Below are 12,062 nucleotides of genomic sequence, written 5' to 3'. Positions count from 1 at the left end.
CACTCAAGTATCTCAATCCACAGGTTATTCATCAGCCTCTACTTTCCACACTTGGACGTACTGAGTCCTGCTGCTGCTCAGGGCTGGCCCCAGTCCTATTCCCGGGCCATTTTTTTGAGGCAGGGATTTTTAATGTAGCCTCAAGTTTTGGCTAGCTCACAAAACAGATGTTTTTTAGTCCTGAGCATTCTTCCTCTTAGCCTAAGAAGAAATAGTAGCTTGGGGCTGACCACTGGCCGTGGGGGTTGTCTGCTGGGTGTATGCCAATGTACATCAAAGATTCGTGAGTTCGCATGGCCTGAGCTCGCTTCCCTAACTCCTGTGGTTATGCTACTCTGACAATTAAATCTACTCCTCACTTCTTCTCAGGATCCCTACTACAAGTGCACAGACCTCACCCAGGAGTAGGTTTTATTCTGGTCCTGATTCCTAGGCTCACAATCTATCAGTTATCTAATCTTGTCCTTGCAGTAGGAATGAGTCCAGCTGGATTTCAGTCCTGTGAGTGAGACCTCCCTGTGGCATCCTGTTTGCCTGTCTGGACCTCTTGGCATTCTCCCTACTCCTTCCTCTACTGCTGGATTCTCTAGGACCTCTGCTTCTCTGCTGAAGTTCATCAGTTCTACCAGTACTACCAGCAGTAACCAAATATACTGCCCTGTTTACTTAGCTCAGTCTTTGCAGTCCACAAAGCCAGAACACTGGGCCAATTCAACTCTATTCAGGGGCTCCAGTCCTTGGGTTCATACCCAGCTTCCAAAATGCACAATAAACACTGATAGGCTAACTTTTAGTGGTATGATGGGATGAATTATAGGAACAGAGCTTTTGTTTTCTTCTAATTATAACAATTTCTTTAAAAAGTCACAAGTACATCCCAACTTCAGTTCATTAGCAGGGGTCCTTAAATGTTGTTGTGCCTTAAAACTATTGGGGTTATCCTTCAAAAATACAAACTCTTGGGTGTCAATCTTCTGATTCAATATGTGATGAGATCCAAGAACTACCATTGATGAATCAACATTCAGAAAACCTAGTTCTAAAGGAATCAACTTGCTGATACAAACCAACTGCTACCTATCTTGATGCCTGCAAAATATTCTTTGCTTTCACGGACTAAACTTTGTATATGTGGTTTCTCCAAGAAAAAGACAGAAGCACTACAGAATATTTACGAATACAGTTACTAGATAATCATTTAGCAATGAAATCATGGAGACAATGCATGCAAATTATTAGCCTTAAAATTAACTTTAATTCTTGGAAATTAGTGCAAAAGAGATAAAAGAACCAAATCCTTGCTTGAAATATGAAAAAAGTCCATCATGATATATAGTACTTATTCAAATCTCAACATCACTACAATGTAGTAGGCTTTTTATTTAACATGTATTTAAAAGTGGATGAAAATATTATTATAACTAGAAAAAGTTAAAAGTGTTTTCAACAATAATATATAATTTTAAAACCTGAAGGATACATACTGTACAGTTATAAAGATTCATCAATAATAATCAGCAAAGTGTAAAAGAAGATACTCATGTATAATGACCAAGATTATTGATTCATCCAGTTAACACTAGAATTAACACAACTTCCAAGGAGGAAAAAGAAAAATATCAGGGTTTTATATTCTGGGGACAAAATCTACTCTCAGGATATGATGTTTTAAAAAATAACACATCCAATAAAAAAGAAAATCTAATTTTTGAACATACCCTATCTCCAAGTCTGAGATTTATGCCATCAAGTTCTAAGAGAGAGAATGCCTGAACTGTGGTTTCCTGTTTCAGCTCCTCCTTGATTTCCCGAGAAGACATCCTGGTCCAAGCTACAAGAAATCCCACTGAGCTGTTCATGGGAAAAACATCAAAAGCACACCTACAGAAAAGCCTGGACTCAATCAATTCCACCACAACTTTCAGCCTTCCTGGAGGCAGAAGTGGCAATGAGGGCTGCAGCTGATGGGAGAAAAAGCAGGAGTTTATTTGAGCTCCATAAAGACCAGGGAGGAGCTTACAGAAAGCACACAGAGACTCTGGAATGTATCTGAAGCAAAAATAGAATACATTTAGGAAATAAATGATTGTTTTCTAGCAGTCAAGAAAGCAGCTCATTCACATCTGATCCATAATTACGTAAACACAGATACGGCAGAACAACTTGGCACCTCAAATTCATATTAATACATGCGGAACAGTTGCCTTTGGAAAGTCTAGCTCTTGAAAGCACAATAATTTACAGTCTTTAAAGCAACTATCTTTTCTAAAAGACATAAGAAACACATTGAAGTTTTATCCATTATAGTTCCTTGTTATATAGAAAAACCATTATAATGTAAATCCAAGTGACTATTTTAATCTGATAATTTTGTTCTTATAATTCAGCTCATCATTACTCTGGGTTAAAAGAGCTGTTTATTATGGGACTGACTATGTTGTCAGAAAAATATATTAAGCATTAAACACCAGTCTTATTTTTTTTTTTTTCAGTTTTCTGAGGTTAAAAATATTTGAAGATTCCTGCAGGAACTCAAAGATTTTTACAATTTCTAATTCTAGGTATTTGCAAAATTAAATGTGGGGGTCTGAAAGGTTTCTAAATAAGTGTTTGTCTTGTTTTATTTTGGAAAAGAGACAATACATGAATAAAAAAATTTTTTTAAGTTTTAAAATGCACAAGTATTTTTTCCTATTATTCTCATGATAATATTATGACAATCACAAAACTAATCTTTCACTCCCACCATCTAGATTCTTGAAAATTTTGGAAGACTTTAACTTAAGGTCTCCTCTGTGTGGAAAATGTAGATATGTAAGTGTTATGTAATGTGTTATTGCACATTCCAAAGACCTGATGACAAATGAATTGCTTTCAAATTAATCTAAATAACAAACATCTTACTAAATTTTAGGCCAAGTTAATGTACTGAAATTTGAAGGCAATACACATTACATTTAAATTTATATTTGATTTTTAAAAGTTATACATGTGACTAAAAATTTATCCTTAAGGAAACTAGATAAAAGAAACTTGAATTTATTTCCACACAGAGAAAAGTTATCCATGGAAAATATTTTTAGGGATAATAGAGGAAAATGACTGAAATAAGTCATGGCAATTAAAATTTCTAAAACAGTATTTTAAATAGAATCAACTATGTGGGTGGACTGATCATTGCTTGCAATAATGTAGACCAAAGAAAATTTGCTAAAACATATTTTAAGAAAAAGATTTTGACATCAATAAATTATTTTTGCTTGAAAATCACAACTGTTATCAGTGTCAATTCTAAATTAGATTACTAAGTTGTATTTGCTTTCTATTTTACGATGAAACTTCAACTGCTAACTTTTTAAAAAATATTTATTTATTTGAAAGCAGCATTACAGAGCTAGAGAAGGAGAGAGAGAGAGATCTTCCACCTACTGGTTCACTCTCCAAATAGCCGCAACAGCTGGGGCGGGGACAGGCAGAGGCCGGGAGCTTCTTCCAGGTCTCTCGTGTGGGTGGAAAGGGCCCAAGGACTTGGGCCATCTTCCGCTGTTTTTCCAGGTGTATTAGCAGGGAGCTGGATCTGAAGTGGAGCAGCTGGGACTTTAACCACTGCTCATAGGAATGTTGGTGCTATAGGCAGCAGCTTAATCCCTTGCGCCACAGCACTGGCCCCAATCTGGGGGTTTTGCTTCAATACTTTCATTCCAGTTTAATTTGTCCAAATTGTGTACAACTTTGTAAAGCATATTTTTCCAATTAATTGTATAAACATTTGAGTACAACAAGTAGCTGGAAATTATTAGTTTATTCAAGGGAGAAAAGTGATTTTACTATAATACATATGCATACAAAATTCATAACTATTTTTCAGAAAGGCTAAATAATTATATCTTACATATACTGCTACCATTATTAATGGATATTGTTTTATTCTTTTAAGAACTTAAATCATGGGGCCTGTGCTATGCTGTAGTAGATTAAGCCTCCGCCTGCGGTGCTGACACCCTATATGGGTGCCAGTTCGAATCCCAGCTGCTCCACTTCTGATCCAACTCCCTGCTGATGTCCTGGGAAATCAGTGGAAAATGGCCCAAGTGCTTGGGTCTCTGTACCCACATGGAAGATCCAGAAGAAGCTCCTAGCTCTTGGCCACGGACTGGCCCAGCTCCTGCTGTTGAAGCCATTTGGGGAGTGAACTAGCAGATGGAAGACCTCTCTCTCTGTCTCTCCCTCCCTCTAACATTGCCTCTCAAATAAATAAACAAATCTTAAAAAAAAAAAAAAAAACTTAAATCATAGAGCCTAATTAGGCTCCTATGTAACAATAGCTTGTTTAAAGAATACTAAAAAAGGTGATTGGAAATACATTAGCAACTGGAATAGGGCATGAAAAAGCAACTCAAGATGAATTATTCTGGAAATGAGTAAAGTAGATTTTTTAAAATGCTATTTATTTTAGAAGGGGAGATAGACAGAAGGAGAGAGGGAGAGAGAGCACACACCCATTCAGTGATGCACTCTCCAAATGTCTGCGTCGGCCAGTGCTGACCTGGGCCAAAGCTGGGATTTGGGAACTCAGTCCAGGCCTCTCAAGTGGGTGGCAAGGACCCAATTGCTTGAGCCATCACTGCCACCTCCCAGGGTCTGTGTTAGCAGGAATCTAGAGTCAGGAGCCAAAGCCAGGAATTGAACCCAGGCACTCAGATTTGGGATGAGAATCTTAACCATTAGGATAAATGCCACTCCTGAAATAGTCCTTTAAAAAGATGAAGTGTATTAATTTTAGACCTAGTATCTGAAGATTATATGACATATCTGACTTATCTCATATAGCTTATTTCATAAGGCACCTTTGTTAATTATATACTAACAGTACCTTGTTCATTTTAGAATATCAAATTTGGCTAGCAGGCCCTATAAAAAGGCTATTGTTTCAATCAATAATTTTAATTTCTGATCATCCTATAGGTAGATGTCATATATTTATTACCTAGTCATTTATTTAGAGTGGTTTATTTCAAGAATATTATAGTAGGGAGACTTAATATTTGGAATAACTTTAAAACATTAAACCAGATAGGAAATGAAAAATATAGATTGAAAGGAGAAAAAAATTTTGTACACTACTACCATCCTTAGTGTTTACTTTGCAAGAGCTAGTAAAAATGCAATCCTTCTACAAGACAAAAATGAGACTGAGGTACACAATCAGATTTCTATCAACAATATACCATGACTACTGATTTCAAAGACTGTACTATTATATTTTGTCCTTGTTTACACATTAGAAACACTGAACCAATCAGCCAGCAGTTATTGGAAATTTGTAGTTGATTTTTTCAAACGTTACTAGGGAAATGCTGCTATAAATATTTGGCATATATGCTGCCTTAAACAGTTCTCTAAGACATACTTTTGGAAGATGAATTACTAGGTGAAAATACATATGGATTTTTAATGATGTTGAGATAAATCACCAAATTTTCTCATGAAAAATCATACCTTGCATGCTTACCCAATCTGTTTACCATTCTGACAACTCCAAAGGTACAATAATTTTTTTTTTTTTACTTTTTGTATCTACCAGACTGTGGCTTTAACAAATATCAACATAGTTCAACATTTAAAGCCACAGAACATAAATACTTGTTAAAATTATTAGTTTATAAATATATTATTCAAAAGCAAAATGTGATACTTGCCAACACAGGCACCTCCAATTTCAATTTCCTCAGGGCCACATGGGTGTAATTTTGCCTCAGGAATCACTGCAAAACATAAAGATGTGTGTATTTATTCAACTGAGCATAAAGATGTAAATCTACCTATATCCAGGATGGCAATTCCTTGGAGAAATATGTTTTAATTCAAGCTGAGACTTCCTTGGCTTTTTTTTTTTTAAGTTTTTTGTTTGTTTGTTTGTTTTTTAATGTATTTGAGAGGTAGAGTTATAGTCAGAGAGAGGGCGAGGCAGAGAGCAAGGTCTTCCATCTACTGGTTCACTTCCCAAATGGCCTCAATGGCAGGAGCTGGGCAGATCCAAGGCCAAAAGCCAGGAGCTTCTTCTAGGTCTCCCATGTGAGTCATCTTCCACTGCTTTACCAGGCCCTAAGCAGAGGGCTGGATCAGAGAAGGAGCAGATGGGTCACGAACCAGCACCTATATTGGATGCTGGCACCACAGGTGGAAGCTTAACCTACTACACCACAGCATTGGCCCAGGTTTTTTTTTGTTTTGTTTTGTTCAATAATAAACTTTTCCCTTTGAAGGATGAGATAAAATAAAAATAAGGTGCAATATTTCAAAAACAATCATAGCTCTCATTGTTTTCCAAATGTGAATCTGTATTGCAAAGTAAGAAAACCACCAACATCAAGTGCTGGTGAGCAGGTGTACAACAGGAATGCACATTCATTGCTGGTGGAATTGCAAAATGGTGCAGCCACTATGAGCTTGGCCACCTTCCACTGCTTTTCCTAGGCCATCAACAGGGAGCTGGGATGGAAGTGGGCAGCTGGGACTAAAACTAGTACCCATATGGGATGCCAGTGCTGCAGGCCATGGCTTAACATGCTACTCAATAGCACCACCCCCAATACTGTCCTTTTCTTACCTCTCTGATCTCATCTACAACTCACTCACTCTGTTCATGCCAACGTGTTTCTCTTTCAGTTCCTTGAATAGCCACTTACATACCAATCTAAAGACATATGTATTTAAAAAAAAAAAAAAAAAGACGTATGCATTTGCTGTTCTACCAGGAATGCTTTACCCCTATATCATTTCCTGACTGCCTCATTCTCATTCAGAGCTCAGCTCAAATTCATCAGCTATTCAGACACTGACCTAAATAGTTTAAAATAGATTCATATGAAAGTTTAAAAAAATACAAATAAATTATACCACTTACCCATCATCTACAAATATCAACATATTATAAAACCATAAAACGCTTATTAAAAATAAGAAATGAGGTGCCCATGTTCTGGCACAGTAGGTTAAGCTACCACTTGAGATGCTTGTATCCCATATCAGAGTGCCAGTTTGAGTCCCTTTTGCTCTGCATCAGTTCCACCTCCCTGTTTATATGCCTGGAAAACCAGCGGATTATGGCCCAACTACTTGAGCACCTACCACCTACACTGGAAAGAGAGATGGAATTCCAGGCTCCTCACTTCAGCCTGGCACACCCTTGGCTATTGGGGTATTTGAGGAATGACTGTCATTCTTCCAAATAAATAAAATAAATCTTTAGGCCGGCCCCACGGCTCACTAGGCTAATCCTCCGCCTTGCGGCGCCGGCACACCGGGTTCTAGTCCCGGTCGGGGCACCGATCCTGTCCCGGTTGCCCCTCTTCCAGGCCAGCTCTCTGCTGTGGCCAGGGAGTGCAGTGGAGGATGGCCCAAGTGCTTGGGCCCTGCACCCCATGGGAGACCAGGAGAAGCACCTGGCTCCTGCCATCGGATCAGCGCGGTGCGCTGGCCGCAGCGCGCTACCGTGGCGGCCATTGGAGGGTGAACCAACGGCAAAAGGAAGACCTTTCTCTCTGTCTCTCTCTCACTATCCACTCTGCCTGTCAAAAATAAAAAAATTAAAAAAAAAAACAAAATAAATCTTTAAAAAGGACTAAAAAATTGACCTTAGAATTATCCTGTTAAATAAACTAAGGATTCTGTTCAGATTTTATCAGTTTCCACTCATACCATTCTCTATTCCAGTATCTAATCTAGGATATTATGCTGCATTGCTTATCATGTCTCTAACCTGTGACATTTATTCCACAATTTTCATGATTCTAATAGTTTTGAGGAGTATTACTCAGGTATTTTGTAGAATGTTCCCTAATTTGGGTTTATATGAATTTTCTCATGATTAGACTGGAGTTATGGCTTTTGGGGAGGAGTATCACAAAAGAGAAGTACCCTTCTTATTGCTTGTGATCAGGACATACATGATGTCAATGCACATTATCACTGGTGATGTAGCTTTGACCAAATGTGGTATATGCCAAGTTTCTGCACATAAAATCACTAGTTGTCCCTAGAGACACTGCCACCTGCAAACAGCCACTGACTGCAGCCCACTATCTAAACGAGAGGAATCGACCTCCGTCTTCCAGGTGAAGTAGTAGCCAAAAACTACTTGCAATTCTTCCTTAAGGAAGTATTATCTTTTTTCCTGTATTTATTTGTTTCTCTAATTACGCATTTTTGTAGCAGAGACCCCTGGATGTTTATTTTAGTCTTTGAGTTATAGTCACTTTATTTTTTAAGTCTGAGGCATTCCATGGAACGTATGTTCCATGAGGACAAATGTCATTGGTGTTGTTCATCAATGTAACCCCAGAGCCTAAAGTAATTCCCAGCACAGAATATTCTTTCAATAAACACTGGTGAATAAAAGGTGAAAAAAAATGAAATACACATTTTCATGACATGTTTAACTCATTATCTTTCATTCTTAATTATAAAGGAGATGAGCCACATAGAAGCCAATATTTTTTTTTACCCAATCATTGTGCTCAGAGGAAAAACGAGGAAGTATGCTTTTATACTATCACATAAATAAATATTTTTGAGGACATTAAGATATTTGCGAAGAATCCCAAACTAATCAGGCCAACTTAAGCCAAAAATGTAGCTTTCGTCTAGCAATAATGGTAGGCCAAGTTTTTTACTGGGGTTTGTATTAACTCATTTCAACCTATCCAGGAAACAAACGCACAAATGCACCAAGACCATCATTCCACAGTTAGCAGTTATGTGTATTACTGATGTTTTCTTACCTTCCGCACAATAGCCCATGCATCCCTGAGTGGACTGTAGAAAGTACACAAAAAATTTCCCACAGTTTCTTACAGACACAGGGATTTGAAAGACAGCAGCCTCTGGTCGCACTGAACAGAAACCGCCATGTGGCACAAGTGGTCAGGTGCTTCATCTCCCCAGGAGAAGGCAGTGTTTCTGAACCTCAGGGACAGCCAGATGGGGGCCTGTGTTCCACAGTGGCTTATCTTTTGTATGAGAGGAAACGAAAGGTGAAAATCCAGTTTAACTTTGCATCTTCTTCTACAAGACCTTTAAAATATTATTAATTTTAAATATTTATTGATTTATTCCCACTTTAAAAGGCAGAGAGAAAGAAAGGCAGAGAGGGAAAGAGCGAGATCTTCCATCCACAGGTCTATTCCTCAAGTGTGCACAACAGTTGGGTCTGGGCCAGGCTCAAGCCTGGAGCCTAGAACTCAATCCAGGTCTCCAGTGTGGGTATAGGGCCCAAGTACATGAGCCATCACCTGCTGCCTTCCACTGTGAGCATCAGCATGAAGCAGGATGGGATATGGAAGAACCAGGACTCAAGCCAGGCACTGCAATATGAGATGAGGCCTCTCATGCAGCAGTTCAATCACTGTGGCTAATACCTACCCCACTAATCATTTAAAAAAAAAAAAAAAAAACCTGGTAACTTGTCTTATACTATACAAGGAAAAGTAATTTTAAGGAATACCAAACTCAAGGGTAGGTACCTTATAATTAATATAACCCTATCTATATAAAGGTCTTTATTCTCTTTGTTACATTTGTATGGTAAACAAGAGAAATTAAATGTTGGCTGATTTTTAAAAGACTTATTCATCTACTTGAAAGTCAGAGTTACAGAGAGGGAGAACCTGCATCCATTCATTCACTCTCCAGACAGCCCCAATGGCCAGAGCCGAGCCAGGCTGAAGCCAGGAGCTTCATCTATGTCTACCACGTGGGTGGCAGGGCCCAAACACTTAGGCCATCTTCCACTGTTTTTCCCAGACCATTAGCGGGGAGCTAATGGGAAGTAGAGCGGCCAGGAACTGAACCAGAATCCAAACGGGATGCTGGAGTCACTACAACTTTGGCCCCAAATGTTGGATGATTTATTAAAATAGCAGCAAGTAACAAGAACTGAAGTACTTAAAATATACAGTAGGTTACTGCCTACAGATTATGTGGTTAAGCACAGGTGAACTGAGGAATGAGTGCCTATGTTCAAAACCTGGCTCTGAAACCTGCTAAGTTGGGTGACTGAGAGCATGATGTCAAATGATACCTTTCCTGAATGGCTGACAGAAATAATGATGATGGATTGTAACTTACAGTTGTAAAAATTATGTAAGATAGGCAAAGTGACTCGTTGGACTGCATGGAACGTGACATTATCATTATTATTATTACTGTTATAACTGATAACAGCTGGACTGATAGCTGGACTGATAACATGAGGATACTCCTTTGAATGAACTCAACTTGACATAAAATTAAAATAACACTTCAGTATGAAAAAGAAATTGGCTGTCAGAAGATTCAATCCTCATATGACAAGAGCACATGAGGAAGAGCACTAGTTAGCCCTGGTACATGGACACACCTCAACACACGTGGTTGACATTTCAGCAGGTCTGTCAAAGAGGAGAAACTGATACCATCAGGGGGAGAGGGAGCGGTCACAGATCAGGTCTTGAACAGCCCACTGCTGGAGGTGCAAGGAGTCAAAATGGACATTTCTATGTCTCCGAAGAATCCCATCTCCCCCAGGAGAGCACTCATGAGCTAGATGGAGAGACAAATGTCTCCAAGGAACATGTTTTAGTCATTGACATAGTTCAGTACTCGGTCACTACTGACTCCCAAGATGAAAGAAAGCAAATGAACTCCCCATGCACATAAAGACCCTCTGAAACCTCAGGGTCTCCTACAGCAGACAAACCAACAAAACCCATTAGAATACAGTTTTGAGGTTCGAAGCTTTCATGTAATTTGAACCAACAGAGCTGACTGCTCTTGAGATAATGTCTGCTTAGCTAGAACACATCAAGACACAGGCACTACAGGTTTCAGCCCAGTCCTCCCATTTGAATGCCACCATAGGTCCTGCTTGATGAGCTTTCCCTCAAAGCAGTTCCACGCCCTCAACATCCCATCTCTGCCAGATCCTGGACTGCAAGCTGAGCTCATCTCTTAGTCAACCTCACACTGAAGTTCCCTGTATTCTCTGGTACAAGAAAGAACATAACACTTTTCCTTCCCTCTACTCTCTCACCTTCCCTTCTTCCTTCCTCCCTTTTTCCTTTCTTAGCTAAAATATTGGATGTCCCCTTTCTCTAACAAGCACAAGAAAATATATGAGTTGAGAGAGAGAAAGAGACGTTTTGAAGGAGCATCAAAAAGCACCGTGGAGAAAGGAAGAGTTCTAAAAGCCAAAGTGACCTAACAGACATCTACATAACACCATCCTAATAACAGCAGGATACGAATTCTTCCAAAGTAGACATGGAACATTTCCACAGGATAGACCATAAGTTAGACCATAAAACAAACCTAAGTAAACTTTAAAAAAGATGGAATCTGCACAAATTGAGTTCTTTGCCCACAATGGAATGTAAACAGTAACAGACTGAAATTTAACACACTTACAAATATATGCAAAGCAAATGGCCCAAATAAGCACTAGGTCAAAGAAGAAATGAAAAGGTAAATTAGAAACTACTTGAAGAAGAATTAAAATGAACAAATCACATGCCAAATTTTATGGGATATTGTAAAGTAGTGCTCAGAGATAAACTTATAGGTATAAATGCCTATATTAAAAAAGAAAAAAGTCTCTTGTACTTTAAGATATTAGAAAAATAAGAGTATACTGAACCCAAGGGAGACATAGGGAGAAAATTTTAAGATCATTTCTAGAATAACTCTCTTTTGATGCCTACTCATCACGCTGGAAAGAGGATCCTTACATTTTTCTCTGTGGTTTTGACAGAAAAAGTACCCTCCAGGTGAAGGACTACTCAGCAAATGGGTTCCCTATAAAAAATGAATGAAACTGAGGGTAGAAATTTCCTTGTCCCACATTCCATCTGCTCCTCCTATCTTAACAACCAGTTCAAGATCTGTATTGGTCAGCATTCGGAAAAGTGGAAGATTTCCTATGTCTAAGCTTTATCCTATCTCAGCTCTAAACTTTCTCTGGCTCAAGTTCTCTTAACTTTCAAAGCTCTTGCTAAAAAGCCAAAACCCCTTTCTTCTATGTTGGC

General features: G+C 38.6%; 1 protein-coding gene across 1 annotated transcript in view; it reads right to left on the bottom strand.

The window, feature by feature from the left end:
• Positions 1-12,062, bottom strand: part of VWDE (von Willebrand factor D and EGF domains) — a 78,166-nt gene that overhangs the window by 40,322 nt on the left and 25,782 nt on the right. The window contains 8 exon segments of the mRNA XM_062178552.1: positions 1,064-1,186; positions 1,719-1,961; positions 5,348-5,357; positions 5,696-5,765; positions 8,784-8,875; positions 8,877-8,969; positions 8,971-9,011; positions 10,400-10,581. Of these exon segments, the coding sequence (XP_062034536.1) occupies positions 1,064-1,186; positions 1,719-1,961; positions 5,348-5,357; positions 5,696-5,765; positions 8,784-8,875; positions 8,877-8,969; positions 8,971-9,011; positions 10,400-10,581 (854 nt within the window).

This window comes from Lepus europaeus, chromosome 20, assembly GCF_033115175.1.
Source record: "Lepus europaeus isolate LE1 chromosome 20, mLepTim1.pri, whole genome shotgun sequence".
NCBI classification, from domain to species: Eukaryota; Metazoa; Chordata; class Mammalia; order Lagomorpha; family Leporidae; genus Lepus; species Lepus europaeus.
The sequence above is the reverse complement of the archived record's forward strand: the minus strand, read 5'-3'. Positions and strand labels throughout refer to the sequence as shown.